This window comes from Ailuropoda melanoleuca, chromosome X (genome assembly GCF_002007445.2).
Source record: "Ailuropoda melanoleuca isolate Jingjing chromosome X, ASM200744v2, whole genome shotgun sequence".
NCBI lineage: Eukaryota > Metazoa > Chordata > Mammalia > Carnivora > Ursidae > Ailuropoda > Ailuropoda melanoleuca.
The window spans coordinates 63071884-63091357 of NC_048238.1; the positions used below are offsets into that span (position 1 = coordinate 63071884).

The 19474-nt window shown below is 36.3% G+C and overlaps 1 protein-coding gene across 4 annotated transcripts in view; it reads right to left on the reverse strand.

The window, feature by feature from the left end:
- CHM (CHM Rab escort protein) overlaps positions 1–19474 on the reverse strand; it is a 191574-nt gene that overhangs the window by 9641 nt on the left and 162459 nt on the right. For all 4 annotated transcript variants that reach the window (XM_034649139.1, XM_034649138.1, XM_034649137.1 and 1 more), the window contains 2 exons: positions 6919–7017; positions 516–676 (listed from right to left, as the gene is read on the reverse strand). In XM_034649139.1, the coding sequence (XP_034505030.1) occupies positions 516–676; positions 6919–7017 (260 nt within the window). The remainder of the gene's footprint in view (positions 1–515; positions 677–6918; positions 7018–19474) is intronic.

Below are 19474 nucleotides of genomic sequence, written 5' to 3' on the forward strand. Positions count from 1 at the left end.
CTTGCCACTGTGATTAAGTTACATGTTTTTTTCCAAAGTAAGAAAATGCCTTAAGACCATCTAACAATTACATTTTGTATGTGTTTAGTTACACTCCTTTTGAAATGACTCAGAGATTAACAAAGAAAAACGGTTAGTGTATTTCAAAATAATAAAACAATAGGCCAACAGTTTAAATTAGAAGCAACGTTTCTTTAGAAAACTAGTATAACTTTCATTTTTCAGAATATGTATTTCTAATATCTTCCATCCTATTCCCACAATGGAACTCATAAATGCTCTCTTGCAAATTCATCATTATAGTCAAGAATGTGAAAATACTGGATACTATATTTAAAGTATATTTTAAGAAGCTTTGTCATTCACAGGAAAAAGTTTGGGGGCAAGTTACAGAGATGATACTACATGACAAGCTTTTCTAGTCTTTTTTTTACCACATCCCAGAGGAAAAAACAATTCATTCTCCCTACCACACCAACTTTTTAACACAAAACTGAAAAACACCAACAGCTTACCTGTTTGACTGCATTATCATTTCCTAAACCACAGTCTGGGCCAGAGCAGACATAAACGTTGGACGGTAAATCATTATAAGAGTTCCTGCTGATATCTGAAGAATCTCTCATATTGAAGTAAAGAGCCCACAAAAGTCTTGGTTTCTCAACTTCTTCATTTTCTAAATGTAGACATAAATTTTACTCATATATGAAGCACAATAAGCTTGTCAATTAATACAATATGTACACAATTACTAACAAAGCCATGATTATATAGTGTAGTAAATGAGAGCTTCGTGTGTAAAAAATATAAATCTTAATCCATACTCTAATACGTGTATATATTTCAAGCAATGATGGCTTTTCAACCTAAGACAAGTTAGATTTTAAAAATTATTTTGATTTCTAGTAAGTTACTTAGCTATAACTCCAATTGTGTTTTTTTAATAATCATTTATTATGTTTACGTTAGTCACCATATAGTACATCCTTAGTTTTTGATGCAATGTTCCATGATTCATTATTTGCGTATAACACCCAGTGCACCATGCAATATGTGCCCTCCTTAATACCCATTGCTGGCCTATCCCAGTCCCCCACCCCCCTCCCCTCTGAAGCCCTCAGTTTGTTTCCCAGAGTCCATAGTTTCTCGTGGTTCATTCCCCCTTCTGTTTGCCGCCCCCTTCATTCTTCCCTTCCTTCTCCTACCGATCTTCCTATTTCTACTATTTCTCCACAGAAGTATCAAAGTGCTTCTGAACACACTCATCCTTGAATTATGCCACTAAAGAAGGTAACAAATTTTTTTTTGTTTTACATAAACAAACCAACTTGAAAAATTATTTATTAAGTCAATGATCTATACAGGATTATGAGATGTCCAGAAGAGACAAATCTATACAGACCGGAAGTAGATTAGTGGTTACTTAGTGCTGGGGGAATTGGCGTAAGTGAGGGATGACTGTCAACAGGTGTGGGGTTTCTATTTTGGGTGACAGAAATATTCTAAAATTGACTGTGGTGATGTTTGAACTATTTGGTGAATATATTAAAAAACACTGAATTTTACACTTTAGGTAAGTGAACTGGATTGTACCTCAATAAAGCAGTTATTAAAAATAGTATATGCAGGATTAACACACTGATACCATAACTCACTAACACTTTGTCCTACTGGATTATAAAATGAACCAAATGAACGAGAGACTATGGACTCCAGGACACAAACTGAGGGTTTTAGGGCGTGGGGTGGGGGGGTAGGCTAGACCAATGAATGGTATTAAGGAGGGCACGTATTGCATGGAGCACTGGGTGTTATACTCATGGAGCACTGGGTGTTACATGCAAACAATGAATCATGGACCACTACATCAAAAACTAATGATGTACTGTAGGGTGACTAATATATCATAAAAAAAAAAGAAGTGAAAAAAAAAGTGATGATAGGTAGGGGAAGAAAGGGATAAAGAAAGGGGGGGTAATCAGAAGGGGGAATGAAACATGAGAGACTATGGACTATGAGAAACAAACTGAGGACTTCAGAGGGGAGGGGGGTGGGGGAATGGGATAGACTGGTGATGGGTGGTAAGGAGGGCACGTATTGCATGGTACACTGGTTGTTATACGCAACTAATGGAGCATCGAACTTTACATTGGAATCCGGGGATGTACTGTATGGTGACTAACATAATGTAATAAAAAATAATAAAAAAAAAAAGTGATGGCACCAACAACGAAAATAAGGTTGTGAAACTTAAAGTTGTTTTTAGCACATATTCTCTCATTTAACAGCGAGTATCTATTATGTGTGTTAGGCTTGGGCTAGGAGATAGAGATGCACGGATAAAGCAGACTCAGTCCTTGAGTCTCTTGATTTTTCAAGTTCCCTAATACAAAGGGCCTGGCATACAACAGACATTCAATGAACAATTTCTGTTTTTTTTTTTTAAAGATTTTATTTATTTATTTGACAGAGATAGAGACAGCCAGCGAGAGAGGGAACACAAGCAGGGGGAGTGGGAGAGGAAGAAGCAGGCTCATAGCAGAGGAGCCTGATGTGGGGCTTGATCCCATAACGCTGGGATCACGCCCTGAGCCGAAGGCAGACGCTTAACCGCTGTGCCACCCAGGCGCCCCTCAATGAACAATTTCTATATTGATTTTCATCCTGTTTTCAAGTATAATCAAAGTATGATGTGCTTATTAAAAGGTTCAACCTCATTAATACCTAAAACCTATTTTTTGCTATCTTAAAAATTATTTCCTTGCCATTCTTCCTTAGAAATGTTATAATTAAATTTTCTTTGCTTGAAAACAGAAAACATTGCTGTTAATATTATTGACTACAGGATTTTTTTTAGCCTGAATCTGAACAAAAATTTGAATTCTGTACTATGATAACAATGGATGTATATTAAGATTACCCAAGACCATGGGGCACCTTGTGAATCATAAAGAAAATGCAAAAGGTGTAATTATCTAGTTAATTAGCTCTTATTGTTAAATTGGTAATCAATGTAGCAAAATTCACAGCTAACTGCAGTATTCAGTTAAGAATGCCCAATTCCCCAATTCAGGATAAATAAGATTTTGTTATATTTAATTTAAAACATCTCTACTGCAAGAATACCAAATATGTTATTTTTCTAGTTCATTTAAAATAATCTGCAATTATTAGTGTGATAGGATGAAGAAACTCTGGAGTAAGTGATCCCTTATGATGTCCCTTCCTAATGCTAAGATCTATGAGCCTAAGGTGTCACTAACTTCATATAAACACATGACAGATGGTAAAACCTATTTACTGACAAAATAAAGGAACATAAGGAACTCATATTTCACATCTAAAACCATATGGCTCTTAGTAAATTTATTGGTTTTAAGTTCAGTTTCACTAAATCTTATGGGAAGATAATTAAACATACCGCCTGTGATTTGCACCACCAGACTCCAGGAGCATTGCAGAAAAGTGGGCTAAGGTCTGGAATTCCTTTAATATTGCCCAGTCCATTTCTAAGCATACATGAAGAGAGTTTATCTTGTATTTCATGAAAGTTCCAGCTCAAAGGAGGACTTTCACTCAAAAGAAGTTGGGAAAAATGAATAATCCAAGAGATTATAGGAAGAAATTTCATAGAGGTTGAAGCACTGAGAAGGAACCAGGAGGAAGATGAAAAGTTGACATAGGCTGAAGATAAATGCTCTAGATAGAAGGGAGTTATCGGGCTTTGACCTTAAAACCCTCAAAAAGACATATAATTGCTTCATCCTTCTTTGAGGTCAGCTGGAAGGCAGAGAGATAGTTGAAAAAATAACATGCAGTTGTGAACTACAGTTGTCAAAAAAATATTAAAGCTGCTGAGGTTTGGCTAGGAATACATCACCTAACCAGGAGTAGAACTGGTTTTCTTTAATAGCTCACTTCATCAATTAGATAGTGTAAAGGACTGAAGAAGTAGTAGGTAATTTAGAATAAGATCTTAGGCAAATTAAACTGGGTTAAGTACAGAATAAGGTAGGCAGAAAAAAATCAACAATGGCATACCAAATACAAGCCATAAATGGTCTACAGTTACATGCCATACTTAGGAAGAGGCTATTTTCGCAACGTAGCAGAGTAGCATGAGGCCAAGAGTGTAGGAGACTGTCACAGCTTGTGACCTCGTCTGGATACCACAAATACAAAAAGGAATTAAGATAAGGCATTTGACTTTTAAGCCCAACAGTTACCTAACATCCTCAACAGCCACAGACCTCAAAACACCTATAAGGGTAATTTTTGTTTTTAGGTGGTTTTGTTTTTTTGAGGTAGGAAATGGGATGAGATAATTCCACATGCCATGTACACTCAAGGGAAAAAGAGAAAGAACATGGTGCAGTAATCATACTACATTGCAGACATTTCAAGATATAGTACTAATGAAATTCTTGTTTCAGTTCATATAGAAAAATCTCAACTTCCTGGGTAAAATAAGAAACCATTTAGGATGGTTATACCATTGCTCACTCAGTCCTTTGAAGGATATTCTAAAGTCTGGAAGAATACAGACTGGTATGAACGGTGAGTAATCACCTAATTTTCTCACCTGTACAATCAGGTTCATTAAACATAACACATCTGAAATTTCTTTGGACCAGGAAATAGGGAAGGGTTTAGAGATCTTTGATGTTCTTAAAGGAGGCTGGGAAGTAGGGCTCTTGGAAGTACTGGTACAACTGCTTCTTAAGACAGCATATGTTAAGAGCTCCAGCTGGTACCTTAAATGTGAAAAAGTAAGCAGAAGGAATAGAGAGAATACCATTCACAAACCTACTGGAATTTCTTAGATACACCAGCAAAGAAGTACTGTATTTCAGAAGAGAACATTATCTTTTACAATAGACTTCCTTGCAAGGTAACTAGGCTGACTTTCACAAAGGCTTATGAAGCACAGCACTGAACAGAATGTAGAATTCTAAAAGAAAAAATAAGCTCAAGTAATATTATTCTTTTGGCACACATTTTAAAACAATTTACAATGCTCTAAAGCATAAGATTTCATCACTATCAAGTAATTAAAACATAGTAATAAAAGCCACTAATCTGTGAAAATAGCTGCTTTTGCTACAGAGAAGAATGTGCTTTAATGCACTAAAAGTTGATATTGCTCATAAAGTTGTTTCTCATTTAGGCAGGAAAATGAATTGAGCTCTCTTCTCCAGGTGACTTTGCCTCTTTGACCTGCCATGGCCCAGTGCTCACTTTATCTGGTGATTCATTTTCAATAACTCCAACAGTATTTGTTCTGACATTTTAATTAAAATATGACCACTACCTCATCCTGATGATAAAAAGGCCTATGTGTCAGTGAAAACTAGCTTTTCAGTGCCTCAGTGCACCTGAGGACCCCTCTGAGCACATAGTTCTTACTAAAGAATTTCACTCAGGTTCTAAACAATATATCATTTCAAAGTGGGATCACTTTAACCATTAAGATTAATGCTTAAAAATCTAAAATGACTAGAGGGTGCTAAGTAATGAATATATAATTTCCTCAGCTTGTTTTTTTTTTCAAGAAAATTAAATGCATTTAAAAAGTGAAGAGCAATGATACAAGATTCAAATTTAGTGTATTATTGGGACTACCACAAAAAGGAAAATTTATGAAAAATTTCAGAAATGAGGGAAAAAATTCAGTTTTTAAAAGCAAGGTTATCAAAGCCAAGGACAAAACCATGATTCCATATTAGGTTTAAGAATACTGTCATGTTTCTACTGTATGGTGACTAACATAAAACACAATAAAAAATTATTTTTTAAAAAAGGCACACACAAAAAAAAGATTATCATGTTTCATAACTTTGCAATCAAGTTTTTAACAATGATCCAAATACTTATATGAGACTTTCCAATGAATAAAATGTAAATATGAAACAAACTAAATTCCAAACTAAAGTGAAATAAAGTTTCAGATTTCAGGATTTTATTCATGTGGCAGAAAAAGAAATTATATTGATATTAGTTCTTAAAAATGGGAGTTTTCTATGTAAATATAAATGCCTCACTATATACTATCTCTGCATTAAGAAAACAAATAAGACACATAGGAGATAAACTAAAAGAAAATACAACAGGTAGGAGTAAATAAATGGTTGCTTGAACAAACCCAAAGGAAACGAAGATATATGACTCAGTGAGGAAACTGGTCATGATTCAAGTGGACATGCAAATCCTAAAATGAAAATCACTCTCGCTTCATATAAATGAATAATATCCATTAGGCTACTTTTTGATCACTTACACACAAAATACACTCCAATTTGCTCCATTCATAGCTACAAGAGCTCCCCTATGATATGAGGAGAAAAGTTTAAAAATCTGTTGTTGAAAAACATTTTTCCACCATGAATAAGTAGCATAGTGGCATATATATTTTGAGAGCTAAATATTTATCACATCACTAGCAAGCTATACATAAAAGGACAATTCTTAGGAAGGATTCCTACATTTGTCAATTAATACTGTAATATTATCTCAGCTTTTTTTAAAAATGAAAATAACTTTTTCTGATAAAGATATACTCTTTGTATAATATCTGTAAAATGAAGAAAATTAAAAGAAATAAAAGTTGTCCATAATTCCACCAAAACTGAGATTTACAGTCTTTTTTCCTATGCATGTATGTATGCATATAAATGTATATTTTTTGCATTTAATTATACATGTTGTATGTGAAACATATATTTTTCTTTACCATTACAGAGTGAACATTTTCCCATTTTTAGGAAGAGAATGTGCTCATTCATGCTACTAAAACGTGTAATGACTGTTTCTGAATAAATCACATTTCAGTCCAGGTTGCAGAAACCCTCATGAGATATCTAAGAGGTGTGAAGTTGTTATATTACCTTTTCATCATGAATCGCTGATTATTATTCTTACCTATCTCCGTTTCAGTATATGGCGTGAACAATTTCTGCACAACTGGTTCTAAATCTTCTCTTGCTGTTTTAGAAGATGTACAAGTCAAATGAACCAAATCTGTTTAAAAAAAATAATATCTTGAGTTCCTGCTTACACACATTTCACTGTGTAACATTATTCTCAAGGCACTAAACTGGTGCCAGGGGAAAAAGAGAACTGAGCAAGTCATGACGTTTATATTCTAGTGATGGGGAACATGTAAAAACCATAACAATATGCTACATGTGTTAATAGCTAACATATGTGTTAACTAATAATTAAGAGCACATTAAGACCCAAGAGGAAGTAGCAGTTAGTGGTTCATTTTGTAAAACTAGCAGAGTAGAAAAGCTTAGGAAACCATTTATTCATAGAAAGAGCTTAACTTATCCTTATAACATTCTCAAAGAGGCTGGATAAAGGATTGCTAAGCAAAATAACTGTAAAAAAGATTGAAAATGGAGTATTTATTTACCTCGAGAACACAGTTCATATTCTTCAGATGGAAGAATCCATTTATATAAACTTTACTGATAAGTTAACATACCTATTCATTATAGGGTTTTCTAAGAAACCTTTTCGGGGAACACCGTTGACTTAGTTTGAGTGATACATATACTTGAAAGTCCATAAATGGCACAAGTGAAAGTAGTATATAGTATTTAGACCCCAAATCACTTCCTTTTTGCATTTACAGATTCATGGGGCCTGGCCTTGGAGAATGTTTGCACGAGAGAATGAATATCATGCACAAAATAGGCCCTTCACAGGGGTAAAATACTGTAGCCTAATACACTTAGAATTGCTAAAGGCCAACACACAAATATAAAGAAAGGACTAAGGGGACCCCTAAATGGGAGAAATTCTTATGGACCAAGAAAGGGCCTGGGGCAGGATAAAATAATAACAGAAAGAATATATTAGAGAACAATGTAAGTACTGAGAAATTCTTTCCCCTAAAACACCAGCAGAAAAGTATACCCACTTCTTTTCTGAAAGATTAGACCAGTAGACTTTTTTTTTTAAACCCCAGGAAGACAGTTCAAAGCTTATCATGGAAGTTGACATCAGAAATGGATTCTCATTATCAAAATTCATTCTATTCTAAGCATAAATTGAGGACTCTTAATAACCATCTGAGCTAAAATCAAATTTTGTAGTATTTTTTTTTCAGGTCCACCAAAAAAAGTGATATTCTAAGAAGGTTTCTATTTTATGTGAGTATAGTTTTTACATGACTGTAACAATGATTCCCATTGATTCTGGGATACAGTAAGACACATGGTACCATCATTTCAAAAGGTATAATAACCTTCACAACAAAATTATTCCTGATTAACTAAAATTTTTCAAATGCCATATAACTTTGCTGGGGAGTTTAAACTCCCTAGGTAATTGCTGAATTCAATGGGGTATACGACCACGAAGGCAGAAATCCCTGATAAAACTTGAGAGAAATTGTCCTGTCTCATAAAATACCAATATCCATGCCAAAGTTCTCAATTTTCCAGTTCTTCCTATTCAATTAATGTGTACTAGGGAAAAAGCAGATGAACATGAATAAAAATAATTTGAATATCTTAATGGTAGACTACTGGTTCCATTTAACAGGATATATAAAAGAAATATATAATGGAGTAATTACATCCTTTTGTTTTGTAACAATATATCATAGTTTGGTTCAGGGAGTGCCACCAAAAATTTCTAGTAGTCAAGTCAGATTATCATCTTACACTTACGAGTTTTATAACAATTCTTAGAAAGAGGGACGCCTGGGTGGCTCAGTTGGTTAAGCATCTGCCTTTAGCTCAGGTCATGACCCAGGGGTCCTGGGATTGAGCCCTTTATCCAGCTCCCTGGTCAGGGGGGAGTGTGATTCTCCCTCTCCCTTTGTCCCTCCCCCTGCTCATGCTCTCTCTCTCTAATAAATAAATAAAATCTTTAAAAAAAATTCTTAGAAATACTAAAGACATTCATAACCTGAATTCTAATGTCTAAGCATTGATTCTGATTAGATGTTACATTATTAACTGATCTACAAATTTAAGGTATAAACAACTATTTTTTTCTCCCTACACTTCCTACTTTTCCTGTTAAGATCAAATTAATATAGACTACTACTTATTTAGGAAGTTATCCTCATGGTAATCACAAACCCCAAAACTATAATAGATACACCAAAAATTAGGAGAAAGAAAGCCAAACATAACACACAGAAACTCATCAATCACAAAGAAAGAAAGCAAGAGAGAGAAAAGAACTACAAAACAACCAGAAAACAATGAACAAAATGGCAATAGTGATACCTATCAATAATTATCTTAAATGCATTATGTGACTTTAACTCTTCTCCACAAAATTAACTTGCTCAATAAATGCTAAAAATGACTACAAATTAGATCAGAGGGGCTAAATGCTTTCCTAAAAGCATTACACTTACTAACACCAATCAACAACTATTACTAAGATTGCAGAAGATACAACAGAAGTAAAAATATTGGGGCGCCTGGGTGGCTCAGTCGTTAAGCATCTGCCTTCGGCTCAGGGTGTCATCCTGGATCCCTGGGATCGAGCCCCACATCAGGCTCCTCCACTGGGAGCCTGCTTCTTCCTCTCCCACTCCCCCTGCTTGTGTTCCCTCTCTCGCTGGCTGGCTTTCTCTTTGTCAAATAAATAAATAAAATCTTTAAAAAAAAAAGAAGTAAAAATATTACCCATTGGCATCACGTGATATTATAAGTGACTCAAAAACTTTTAAACCTTGGCTCCACTTTTTATAAAAACTATGCTCCTTTTACTTCATTTAGCAACTGCTTAAAGTCTTAACGGTCTGAAAGATGAGGAAATGTATTCTCTATCACAACTTCTCTGCTGGCAATACTACTTAGATTTGATTGGCATTAAAGAAACCTTAGCGCAAAATAAGCTTTAATTCATAGAAAGTAACAGTAATACTTAAAAAAGTTTGGTGAATGGAGTGCTAGTCACAATCAGTACCACTGAAACAAAGGTATCTGAAATTCACAAGTCTGACATCACCCAACAGGAAACTAAAAATACCACCATGCTTTCAGGTCTCTAAAACTGGGATTAGAACACTGATCTCTCATATAATAAGCTATTGCCCTTTAACAAGTTTTAGTTTTTGTTCTAAAATACAAAAGAACCAGGATTTCTACTCAGAGTTTGCATGACAATAATGAGCACATTTAAAAGTGACAAAAGTGCCCTCAAACACCACTAGATAAAAGAGGAGAAAGAGATGGGGGGGGTGGAGAGAGAGGGAGAGAGAGAGACAGAGAGAGAAGCTCATAAGGAAATGCACAAGAACACTTCCCCAAAGCCATTGGCTGGAAAACAAGAGGAGCTGATTTTCATGAGTTTTTGCAAGCAGTGGCCTCAAAGACTGAAGTTTGAGAGGTCCACAGGCTCGGCTGTGATAGAGCCCCGAGAGCACTGCCCTACTCCTGGAAAGAAGGCAGAAAACTAACTCCAGGACAGACCACACAATCTGAGGATCACCTAAGGCACACAGAAGAGAGACTATAACTCTTTTTGGAGCTCATCTGGGAGAGGTGGCATTCACAGAGACACCTCTCCAGGTACAAAAGAGCCAGCAGGCACCATTTCCATCCCTTCCCCCTCATCATAGGCACAGAGACATCTGCTGAGAGCAGCTAACTCAGACACTGTCCGTTTAGCTTGTTTGCTCCAAATCCCAGGCACCTGCACTCTAATGCCCTTCTTGTTCAAACCCGCATCTGTCCCAGCACAGTGAGACCATCCCCCAAAAGACCAGTGCAGGCCCCCACCACGGCACTTCCCTAAAGTTTGGAGTTTTAAAAGTTAGCAGACTTGGCTGAGACAGAGCCCAAAGTGCACTGCACTGCTACAGGCAGGCAAGCAACGCAGAGGCAGCATGAAAGCAGAGGCACCATGAAAACACCGATCTGAATAATACTTGAAACGCACAAGAGGAAATTATTCCCTCTTCCGGGAGTGCTTCCCTGAGAGCAGCAGCACAGAGACCACCCTCCAGGGACAAAGGACCTGGCTGGCGCCATTTCCCTCCTCCACCAAATCCTACCCATCCTGCAGTCTGCTGGTACTACTTTGCTCCTGCAAGTGTGCATAAGTCCCAGTGCAACAGGCCCCTTCCCCAGAAGACCAAGAGAAATCCCCACACACACCACATGTACTGACTAGAGTGTTCAGCAAGGCTTCAGTTCTAGTGGAAGTAACACCAGGTCTCATTTAACAAGTAGACCAGAGTACGCCTAGTTAAAACTCCCTACACACTCACCAAGGTCCAAACAATCCCCTCCCCACTGCAGGCAAGGAGAGCCTCTGCAGAGGCTTGCTTGAAGGACAGAACAGTGGAAACGCAGCAGCAGAGTGCACACGGCACACACCAGAGACGCTCGCAAGTCCCTGAACATTCTATGACCTCTGCATAAAGCCATTACTCTCAGAAGGAAACATAACAGGCTTTTCTAACACGGAGAAGACAGAGCCTTAGATAAAACGCCAAGACACAAGAATTCATCTCAAAAGAAAGAACAAGAAAAGGTCACAGCCAGGGATGTAACTGAAATAGATATAAGTAAAATGCCTGGAGATTTTAAACTAACAATCATAATGATACTCACCAGGCTTGAGAAAAGAATGTAAGACGTCAGGGAGGCCCTTACCACAGAGATAAAGGAGTTTAAAAAAAGTCAGAAATGAAAAATGTAATAACTGAGATTCTTTTTTTTTTTAAATAATTGAGATTCTAAAAAGACTGGATGTAATGACAAGGACAGAAGCAGAGGAATGTGTGATATAGAAAACAGAACAATGGAAAATAGCAAAGCTGAAGAAAATCTCTATTTTCTTTCTTTAAAGAATTATTGATCACAAGAACACACAGGGAACTCAGTGACTCCATCAAATGTAGTAACATTTGTCTAATAAGAGTCCAACAAGAAAAGGGAAAAAATGGGGCAGAAGGTTTATTTGAGGAAATAATCGATAAAAACTTCCCTAACCTAGGGAAAGAAACAAACATTCAAATCCAGGAGGCATGTGGAACTCCCACCAAAATAAACAAAAGCAGGCCAACACTAAGACATATTGTAGTGAAATTTGCAAAATACAGTGATAAAGAATAAATCCTAAAAACAGCAACACAAACAAGTCCCTAACTTACAAGGGAAGACCCTTGAAAGGCTAGCTGCAGATCATTCCACAGACTTGGCAAGCCAGAAGGGAGTGGCGTAATATATTCATCTTGCTGAATGGGAAAAATCTGTAGCGAAGAATACTCTATCCAGCAAGGCGATATTCAGAATAGAAGGAGGGATAAAGAGTTTCTCAAACAAAAACTAAAGGAGTACCCCCAAATTACTAGAATTCATACAGCAATTCGGCAACATGGCAGGGTACAAAATCAATGCACAGAAATCAGTTGCATTTCTATACACTAACAATGTGACTGAAGAAAGAGAAATTAAGGAATCAATTAAATTTATAATAGCACCAAAAACCATAAGATACCTAGGAATAAACCTAACCAAAGAGGTAAAGGATCTACACTCTAGAAACTACAGAACACTTATGAAAGAAACTGAAGAAGACACAAAGACATGGAAAAACATTCCATGCTCATGGATCGGAAGAATAAACATTGTTAAAATGTCTATGCTGCCCAGAGCAATCTACACTTTCAATGTCATCCCTATCAAAATACCATCGATATTTTTCACAGAACTGGGACAAACAACCCTAAAATGTGTATGGAACCAGAAAAGACCCCGAATCACCAGGGGATTGTTGAAAAAGAAAACCAAAGCTGGGGACATCACAATGCCTGACTTCAAGCTCTATTACAAAGCTGTGATCATCAAGACAGCATGGTATTGGCACAAAAACAGACACAAAGACCAGAGGAACAGAACAGAGACCCCAGAAATGGACCCTCAACTCTATGGTCAACTAATCTTCAACAAAGCAGGAAAGAATATCCATTGGAAAAAAGACCGTCTCTTCAATAAATGGTGCTGGGAAAATTGGACAGCCACATGCAGAAGACCATACACAAAGATAAACTCCAAATGGATGAAAGACCTAATGTGAGACAGGAATCCATCAAAATCCTAGAGGAGAACATAGGCAGCAACCTCTCTGACATTGGTCACAGCAACTTCTTTCAAGACATGTTTACAAAGGCAAGGGAAACAAAAATGAAAATGAACTTGTGGGACTTCATCAAGATAAAAAGCTTCAGCACAGCAAAGGAAACAGTCTACAAAACTAAGAGGCAACCCACGGAATGGGAGAAAGATACCTGCAAATGACATTACAGATAAAGGGCTGCATCCAAGATCCATAAAGAACTTCTCGAATCACAGAACACTACATCAAAAACTAATGATGTACTGTATGGTGACTAACATAAGAAAAAAAAGAACTTCTCAAACTTAACACCCAAAAACAAATAATCCAGTCAAAAAATGGGCAGAAGACATGAACAGACACTTCTCCATAGAAAACATACAAATGGCTAACAGACACATGAAAAAAATGTTCAACATCACTAGCCATCAGGGAAATACGAATCAAAACCAGGATGAGATACCATCTTACACCTATCAGAATGGCTAAAATGAACAACAGAGGAAATTAACAGATGTTGGCAAGGATACAGAGAAAGGGGAACTCTTACATTGTTGATGGGAATGCAAACTGGTGAAGCCACTCTGGAAAACCGTATGGAAGTTCCTCAAAAGTTAAAAACCCTAATGACCCAGCAATTGCACTACTAGGTATTTGCCCAAAGGATACAAAAATACTGATTTAAAGGAGGACATGCACCCAATATTTATAGCAGCATTATCAACAATAGCCAAACTATGGGAAGAGCCCAAATGTCCATCAGCCAATGAATGAATAAAGACAATGGTATGTGAAATACTACTCACCCAATCAAAAAGAATAAAATGAATAAAATCTTACCATCTGCGATGTCGCTGATGGAGCCAGACAGAGTATATTATGGTAGAGAAAAGTCAGAGAAACAAATAGCATATGATTTCACAGATGGAATTTAAGAAACAAAACAGATGAACATAGGAGAAGACGACAAAAAATACGGGCAAGCGAACCTTAAGAGACTCTTAACTCTAAAGAACAAACTGAAGGTTGATGGAGGTGAGGTGGGCAGGTGATGGGCTAAATGGGTGATGGGTATTAAGGAGCGCACCTGCTGTGATGAGCACATGGTATTATTTTTAAGTGATGAATCACTAAATTCTACTCCTGACACTAACATTACACTATACCTTAACTAACTAGAATTTACATAAAAACTTGAAACAAACACAGAAGAGGAAAAAAATACTTATTAAACATCATGAATTTTATTAATATATGCTATGTATTATATATTTAGTTATATATTAGTAATTGGTAATAACATGAAGTCTATATCAATATATTATAGTATTATTATACATATTATATATAATTATATAATACATGTTTTATACGTTTATACACAATGAAATATTACACAGCCATAAAATGGATAAGATTTTGCTATTTGGACCGACCTATACAATGTTATTCTAATTGAAATAAATCAGAATTGAAATAAATCAGACTGAGAAAGACAAATACCATATGATTTCATTCTTATCTGGAGTCTAATGAAAAAAGAAATGAATAAACAAGCAAAAAACACAATTAGACTTATAAATACAGAGATCAGATGATGGCTGTCAGTGGGAAGGGGGGTGATGTGATGGACAAAATGGATGACGGGGAAAGGGGATAGAGGCTTCCAATTACGGAATAAACAAGTCACGGGAATAAAAGGCATAGCATAGCGAATATGGTCACTGATATTGTAGTAGCCCTGTATGGGAAGAGATGGTAGCTATATTTGTGGGGAGCACAGCATAACGCATAGGGAAGTTGAACTGCTTTGTTATACACCTGAAACTAATGTAACATTGTGTCACCTACATTCAAAATTTTTTTAAGTGAAAATATATTTCTTGAGTTTTATAAGTGCCATATACTGTTCACATGAATCTAATCCTTAAAACAGTCCTGAGGTCTAGATACTATCGTTATCCCTATTTTATGGATGAGGAAACTGAGGCACAGAAAGATTAAGCAACTTGCCTAAGTCATTCAGCTATCATATAAAAGAGATAGGATTTGAACCCAGCCTATGTTCTCAACTACCATATAATAGTGTATTGTTTGAATTCATCTTCCTGGTTAACTGAACTGTTTAGCTGCCCTGGAAGTACCTTTCATAGACTATTTCTATACCATATGAAAGTAAACTCTTACACTTACAGTTTTACAAATTCAAAATCAAGTCAAAGATAAGGCAATATGAAATCCGTGAAAAGTCATTAAAGAGACTAAAAAGCGAAAATAAATAATGTATTTTAATGTCTTAAGCACATTTTTGGCCATATACTTAAAACTACAGTGCGTCTGCATAGCATAGGATAAGGAACAGAAAGTCTAAAATATGTGCTCTGTAAAAAGAAAAATTAAAATTGCTTAACAATTGATCACTTGCTTTGTTAATGACTAAAGATTAAACCAATTTTAGTATTACACTCGAATACATGATTTTTATGATATTTTCTACTCTGAATAAGAAATTTGTATTTATTTGGTATATTTTTGTCAAATCTGATTTTATGCATTAAAATTCTGACCGATCACAATACAAAAAAAATTGCTGAAAAATTGAAAATACTGTGAGAATTATATATTGTATCTTATTACACAATGCCTACAATTTCCTAAACAGGATCTTCTCTTTAACAAAGACTACAAAATGAATTTTATGTATTAGACGTTACTGAATGCAACACAGTAACTGAATAGCATTTAATGTAAAGTACCACAGTATTTGTCAACCCTGAATTACACTACAAAAAGTTACAAAATTCTACCTTTTTCTTAATGGAAAGAAAGTAGAAGTTGGTGCTGATTCAAGAATGGGTGAATTTGATGAGCTGATACTGAAAAGAGATAAAGATAAACTGAGTATGAGAATTAATCAAGAAGTGAGAGTATTCTCAGAAAGAATAACGTAAAATCTTCATTAGCTAAAAGAGTACCTGAGCAAGTTTAAATTCCTTTATCTTCCCATATTTAACTGGGAAAAATGCCTTTGAAATCAATAACATCCTTAAAAGGAAATAAATCTTTATATATAGATTACTATGGCTAATAAAGAATGGAGTATACTAGATTTCAACATTAATCAAACCCAGTATTTAAAAGTAAAAAAGACTTAAATTTTACTAAAGAATTCCCATCTTTTCTCTAAAGCCATAATTTTGTAGTATGTCTTACAAACAAGCTAATTTGCTCACAAGTATCTTTAAAATGCATTTCTTTGTTAGAAAAGCTAAGCAATAAATCATGAGACTTTACATCATTTACTTTCTATAAATTTCATTTTATTACCTCTGAGGAATGAGTATAACCCACAAAGTCTCACTGGTATGTATTTTGATTATGTCTGATTTACTCAGGTGTAACTGCATTAGTTACAGCGCTTACCAACATTTGTCTTTGAGTGATTCTCCCAATAGGAAGAGCAATGAGTTTAGTTCATAACTTTGTCATTACAGTCTCAAATTTTAAGGCAAGTGAAGGCATTTGGTTCCACTCAGCTGGACATACTAATTATATGCCTGTCATTTATATAATGAGACCAAAGTCTAGATGTATTTGTCTACTTAAGTAATTGTTTTAAGGGAAAATGGTTAATGATACCTGCTTAAAAATTAAATAACAGAGTGGGCATCCTTGTCGTGTTCCTGATCTTAAGGGAAAGGCTTCCAGCTTTTCCCCATTGAGAATAATGCTTGCAGTAGGCTTTTCATAGATGGCTTTTATGAGATTGAGAAATGTACCCTCTATTCCTACACTCTGAAGGGTTTTAATCAGGAAAGGATGCTGTATTTTGTCAAATGCTTTTTCTGCATCAATTGAGAGGATCATATGGTTCTTGAGTCTTTTCTTGTTGATATGATGTATCACATTGATTGATTTGCGAGTGTTGAACCATGCTTGCATCCCAGGTATGAATCCCACTTGGTCATGATGGATAATCCTTTTAATGTACTGTTGGATTCTATTAGCAAGGATCTTGTTGAGGATTTTGGCATCCATATTCATTAGAGAAATCGGTCTGTAATTCTCCTTTTTGAGGGGGTCTTTGCCTGGTTTGGGGATCAAGGTAATATTAGCCTCATAGAATGAGTTTGGTAGCTTTCCTTCTGTTTCTATTTTTTGAAATAGCTTTAGGAGAATAGGTATTATTTCTTCTTTGAATGTTTGGTAGAATTCCCCAGGAAAACCGTCTGGGCCTGGAGTTTTATTATTTGGAAGGTTGTTTATCACTGACTCAATTTCTTCATAGTTAATTGGCCTATTTAAGAAATCTATTTCTTCCTGTTTCAGTCTTGGTAGTTTATAGGTTTCCAGGAAGGCCTCCATCTCTTCCAGATTGTTTAGTTTTTTGGCATATAGCTGTTGATAAAAGTTTCTAATAATCCTTGCAATTTCAATGGTGCTGGTCGTGACCTCTCCCTTTTCAGTCATAATTTTAATAATCTCAGTCCTTTCTCTTTGTTTTTGGACAAGTTTTGCCAGTGGTCTATCAATTTTATGGATTCTCTCAAAGAACCAGCTTCTAGTCCTGTTGATCTGCTCTACTGTGGTTCTGGTCTCTAATTCATTGATTTCTGCTCTAATCTTGGTCAACTCCTTCCTTGTCAGTGGGTTAGGCCTGTCCCTCTGTTGCTGTTCCAGTTTCTTGAGGTGAGAATATAGAAACTGCATTTTAGATTTTTCTATTCTTTTGAGTGAGGCTTGGATGGCTATGTATTTCCCCCTTAGGACTGCCTTTGCAGTATCCCATAGGTTTTGGACCGTTGTGTATTCATTCTCGTTGGTCTCCATAAATTGTTTAATTTGTTTTTTGATTTCCTGGTTTATCGAGTCATTCTTGAGCAGGATGGTTCTTAGCCTCCAAGTGTTTGAGTTTCTTCCAGGTTTTTCCTTGTGGTTGAGTTCCAATTTCAGAGCGTTGTGGTCTGAGAATATGCAGGGGATAATTTCAATCTTTTGGTATTGGCTGAGACCTGTTTTGTGTCCCAGAGCATGATCTATTCTTGAGAATGTTCCATGGGCATTTGAATAGAATGAGTATTCTTTGGTTCTGGGGTGTAGTGTTCTATATATATCTATGAGGTCCAACTCGTCGAGTATGGCATTCAAAGCCTTTGATTCTTTGCTTAGTTTTTGCCAGGGTGTTCTGTCTATTTCTGATAGTGGGGTGTTGAGGTCCCCTACTATTACTGTGTTCTTATCTATATGTCTCTTTATTTTGGTTAAGAGTTGGCTTGTGTATCTTGCTGCTCCCCTGTTGGGGGCATATATATTAATAATTGTCATATCCACTTGTTGAATACTTCCTTTAAGAATAATATAGTGCCCTTCTGTATCTCTCTCTATGGCCTCTAGTTTAAAATCCAGTCTATCTGATATGAGAATTGCTACTCCAGCTTTCTTTTGAGGTCCATTTGCGTGGAAGATGGTACTCCATCCCCTTACTCTAAGTCTGAATGCATCTTTGGGTTCAAAATGAGTCTCTTGTAGACAGCAAATGGATGGGTCATGTCTTTTTATCCAATCTGCAACCCTGTGGCGTTTTATGGGAGAGTTTAAGCCATTTAGATTGATAGAGATTATTGACAGATATGATTTTAATGATGCCATTTCTCTTTAAAGTCTTTGTATCGGTTGTGACTTGCTGCTCTGTATCACTCTTGGGGCCTTTTTACCTTTATAGAGCCCCCCTTAATATCTCCTGTAGGGCTGGTTTCGTGGTTACGAAATTGGTTAATGATTGGCGATTTTGGAACGTCTTTATTTCTCCATCAATTCTGAATGACAGCTTTGCTGGATAAAGGATCCTTGGCTGCATGTTTTTCTCTGAAAGAGCTTTAAAAATGCCCCCCCAAGCCTTTCTCTCATTCCAGGTCTCTGTAGACAGGTCTGACGTAATCCTGATACCTTTGCCTTGGTACGTGAGAAATTTCTTTGCCCTGGCCGCTTTCAATACTGTATCCTTGGATCTAATATTTGCGAATTGCACTATGACATGCCGTGGCGTAGGTTTGTCCTGGTTGAGCTTGGATGGGGTCCTCTCTGCCTCTTGGACACGAATGCTTGTTTCCCTTGCTAGATTAGGGAAGTTTTCAGCTACAATTTGTTCAAATATCTCTTCTAGACCTCTGTTTTTCTCCACCCCTTCAGGGATGCCGATGATTCTGACATTGGATCGTTTCATAGAGTCAGTAATCTCCCGTAATCTACATTCGTGGGCGTGGATTTTTTTAAGACCAGCTTCTATTTTCGTTTTTTCTTCTACTAACCCATCCTCCAATTCGCTAACGCGTTCCTCTGCCTCGGTGACCCTGGCCGTCAGAGCCTCTAGTTTTGACTG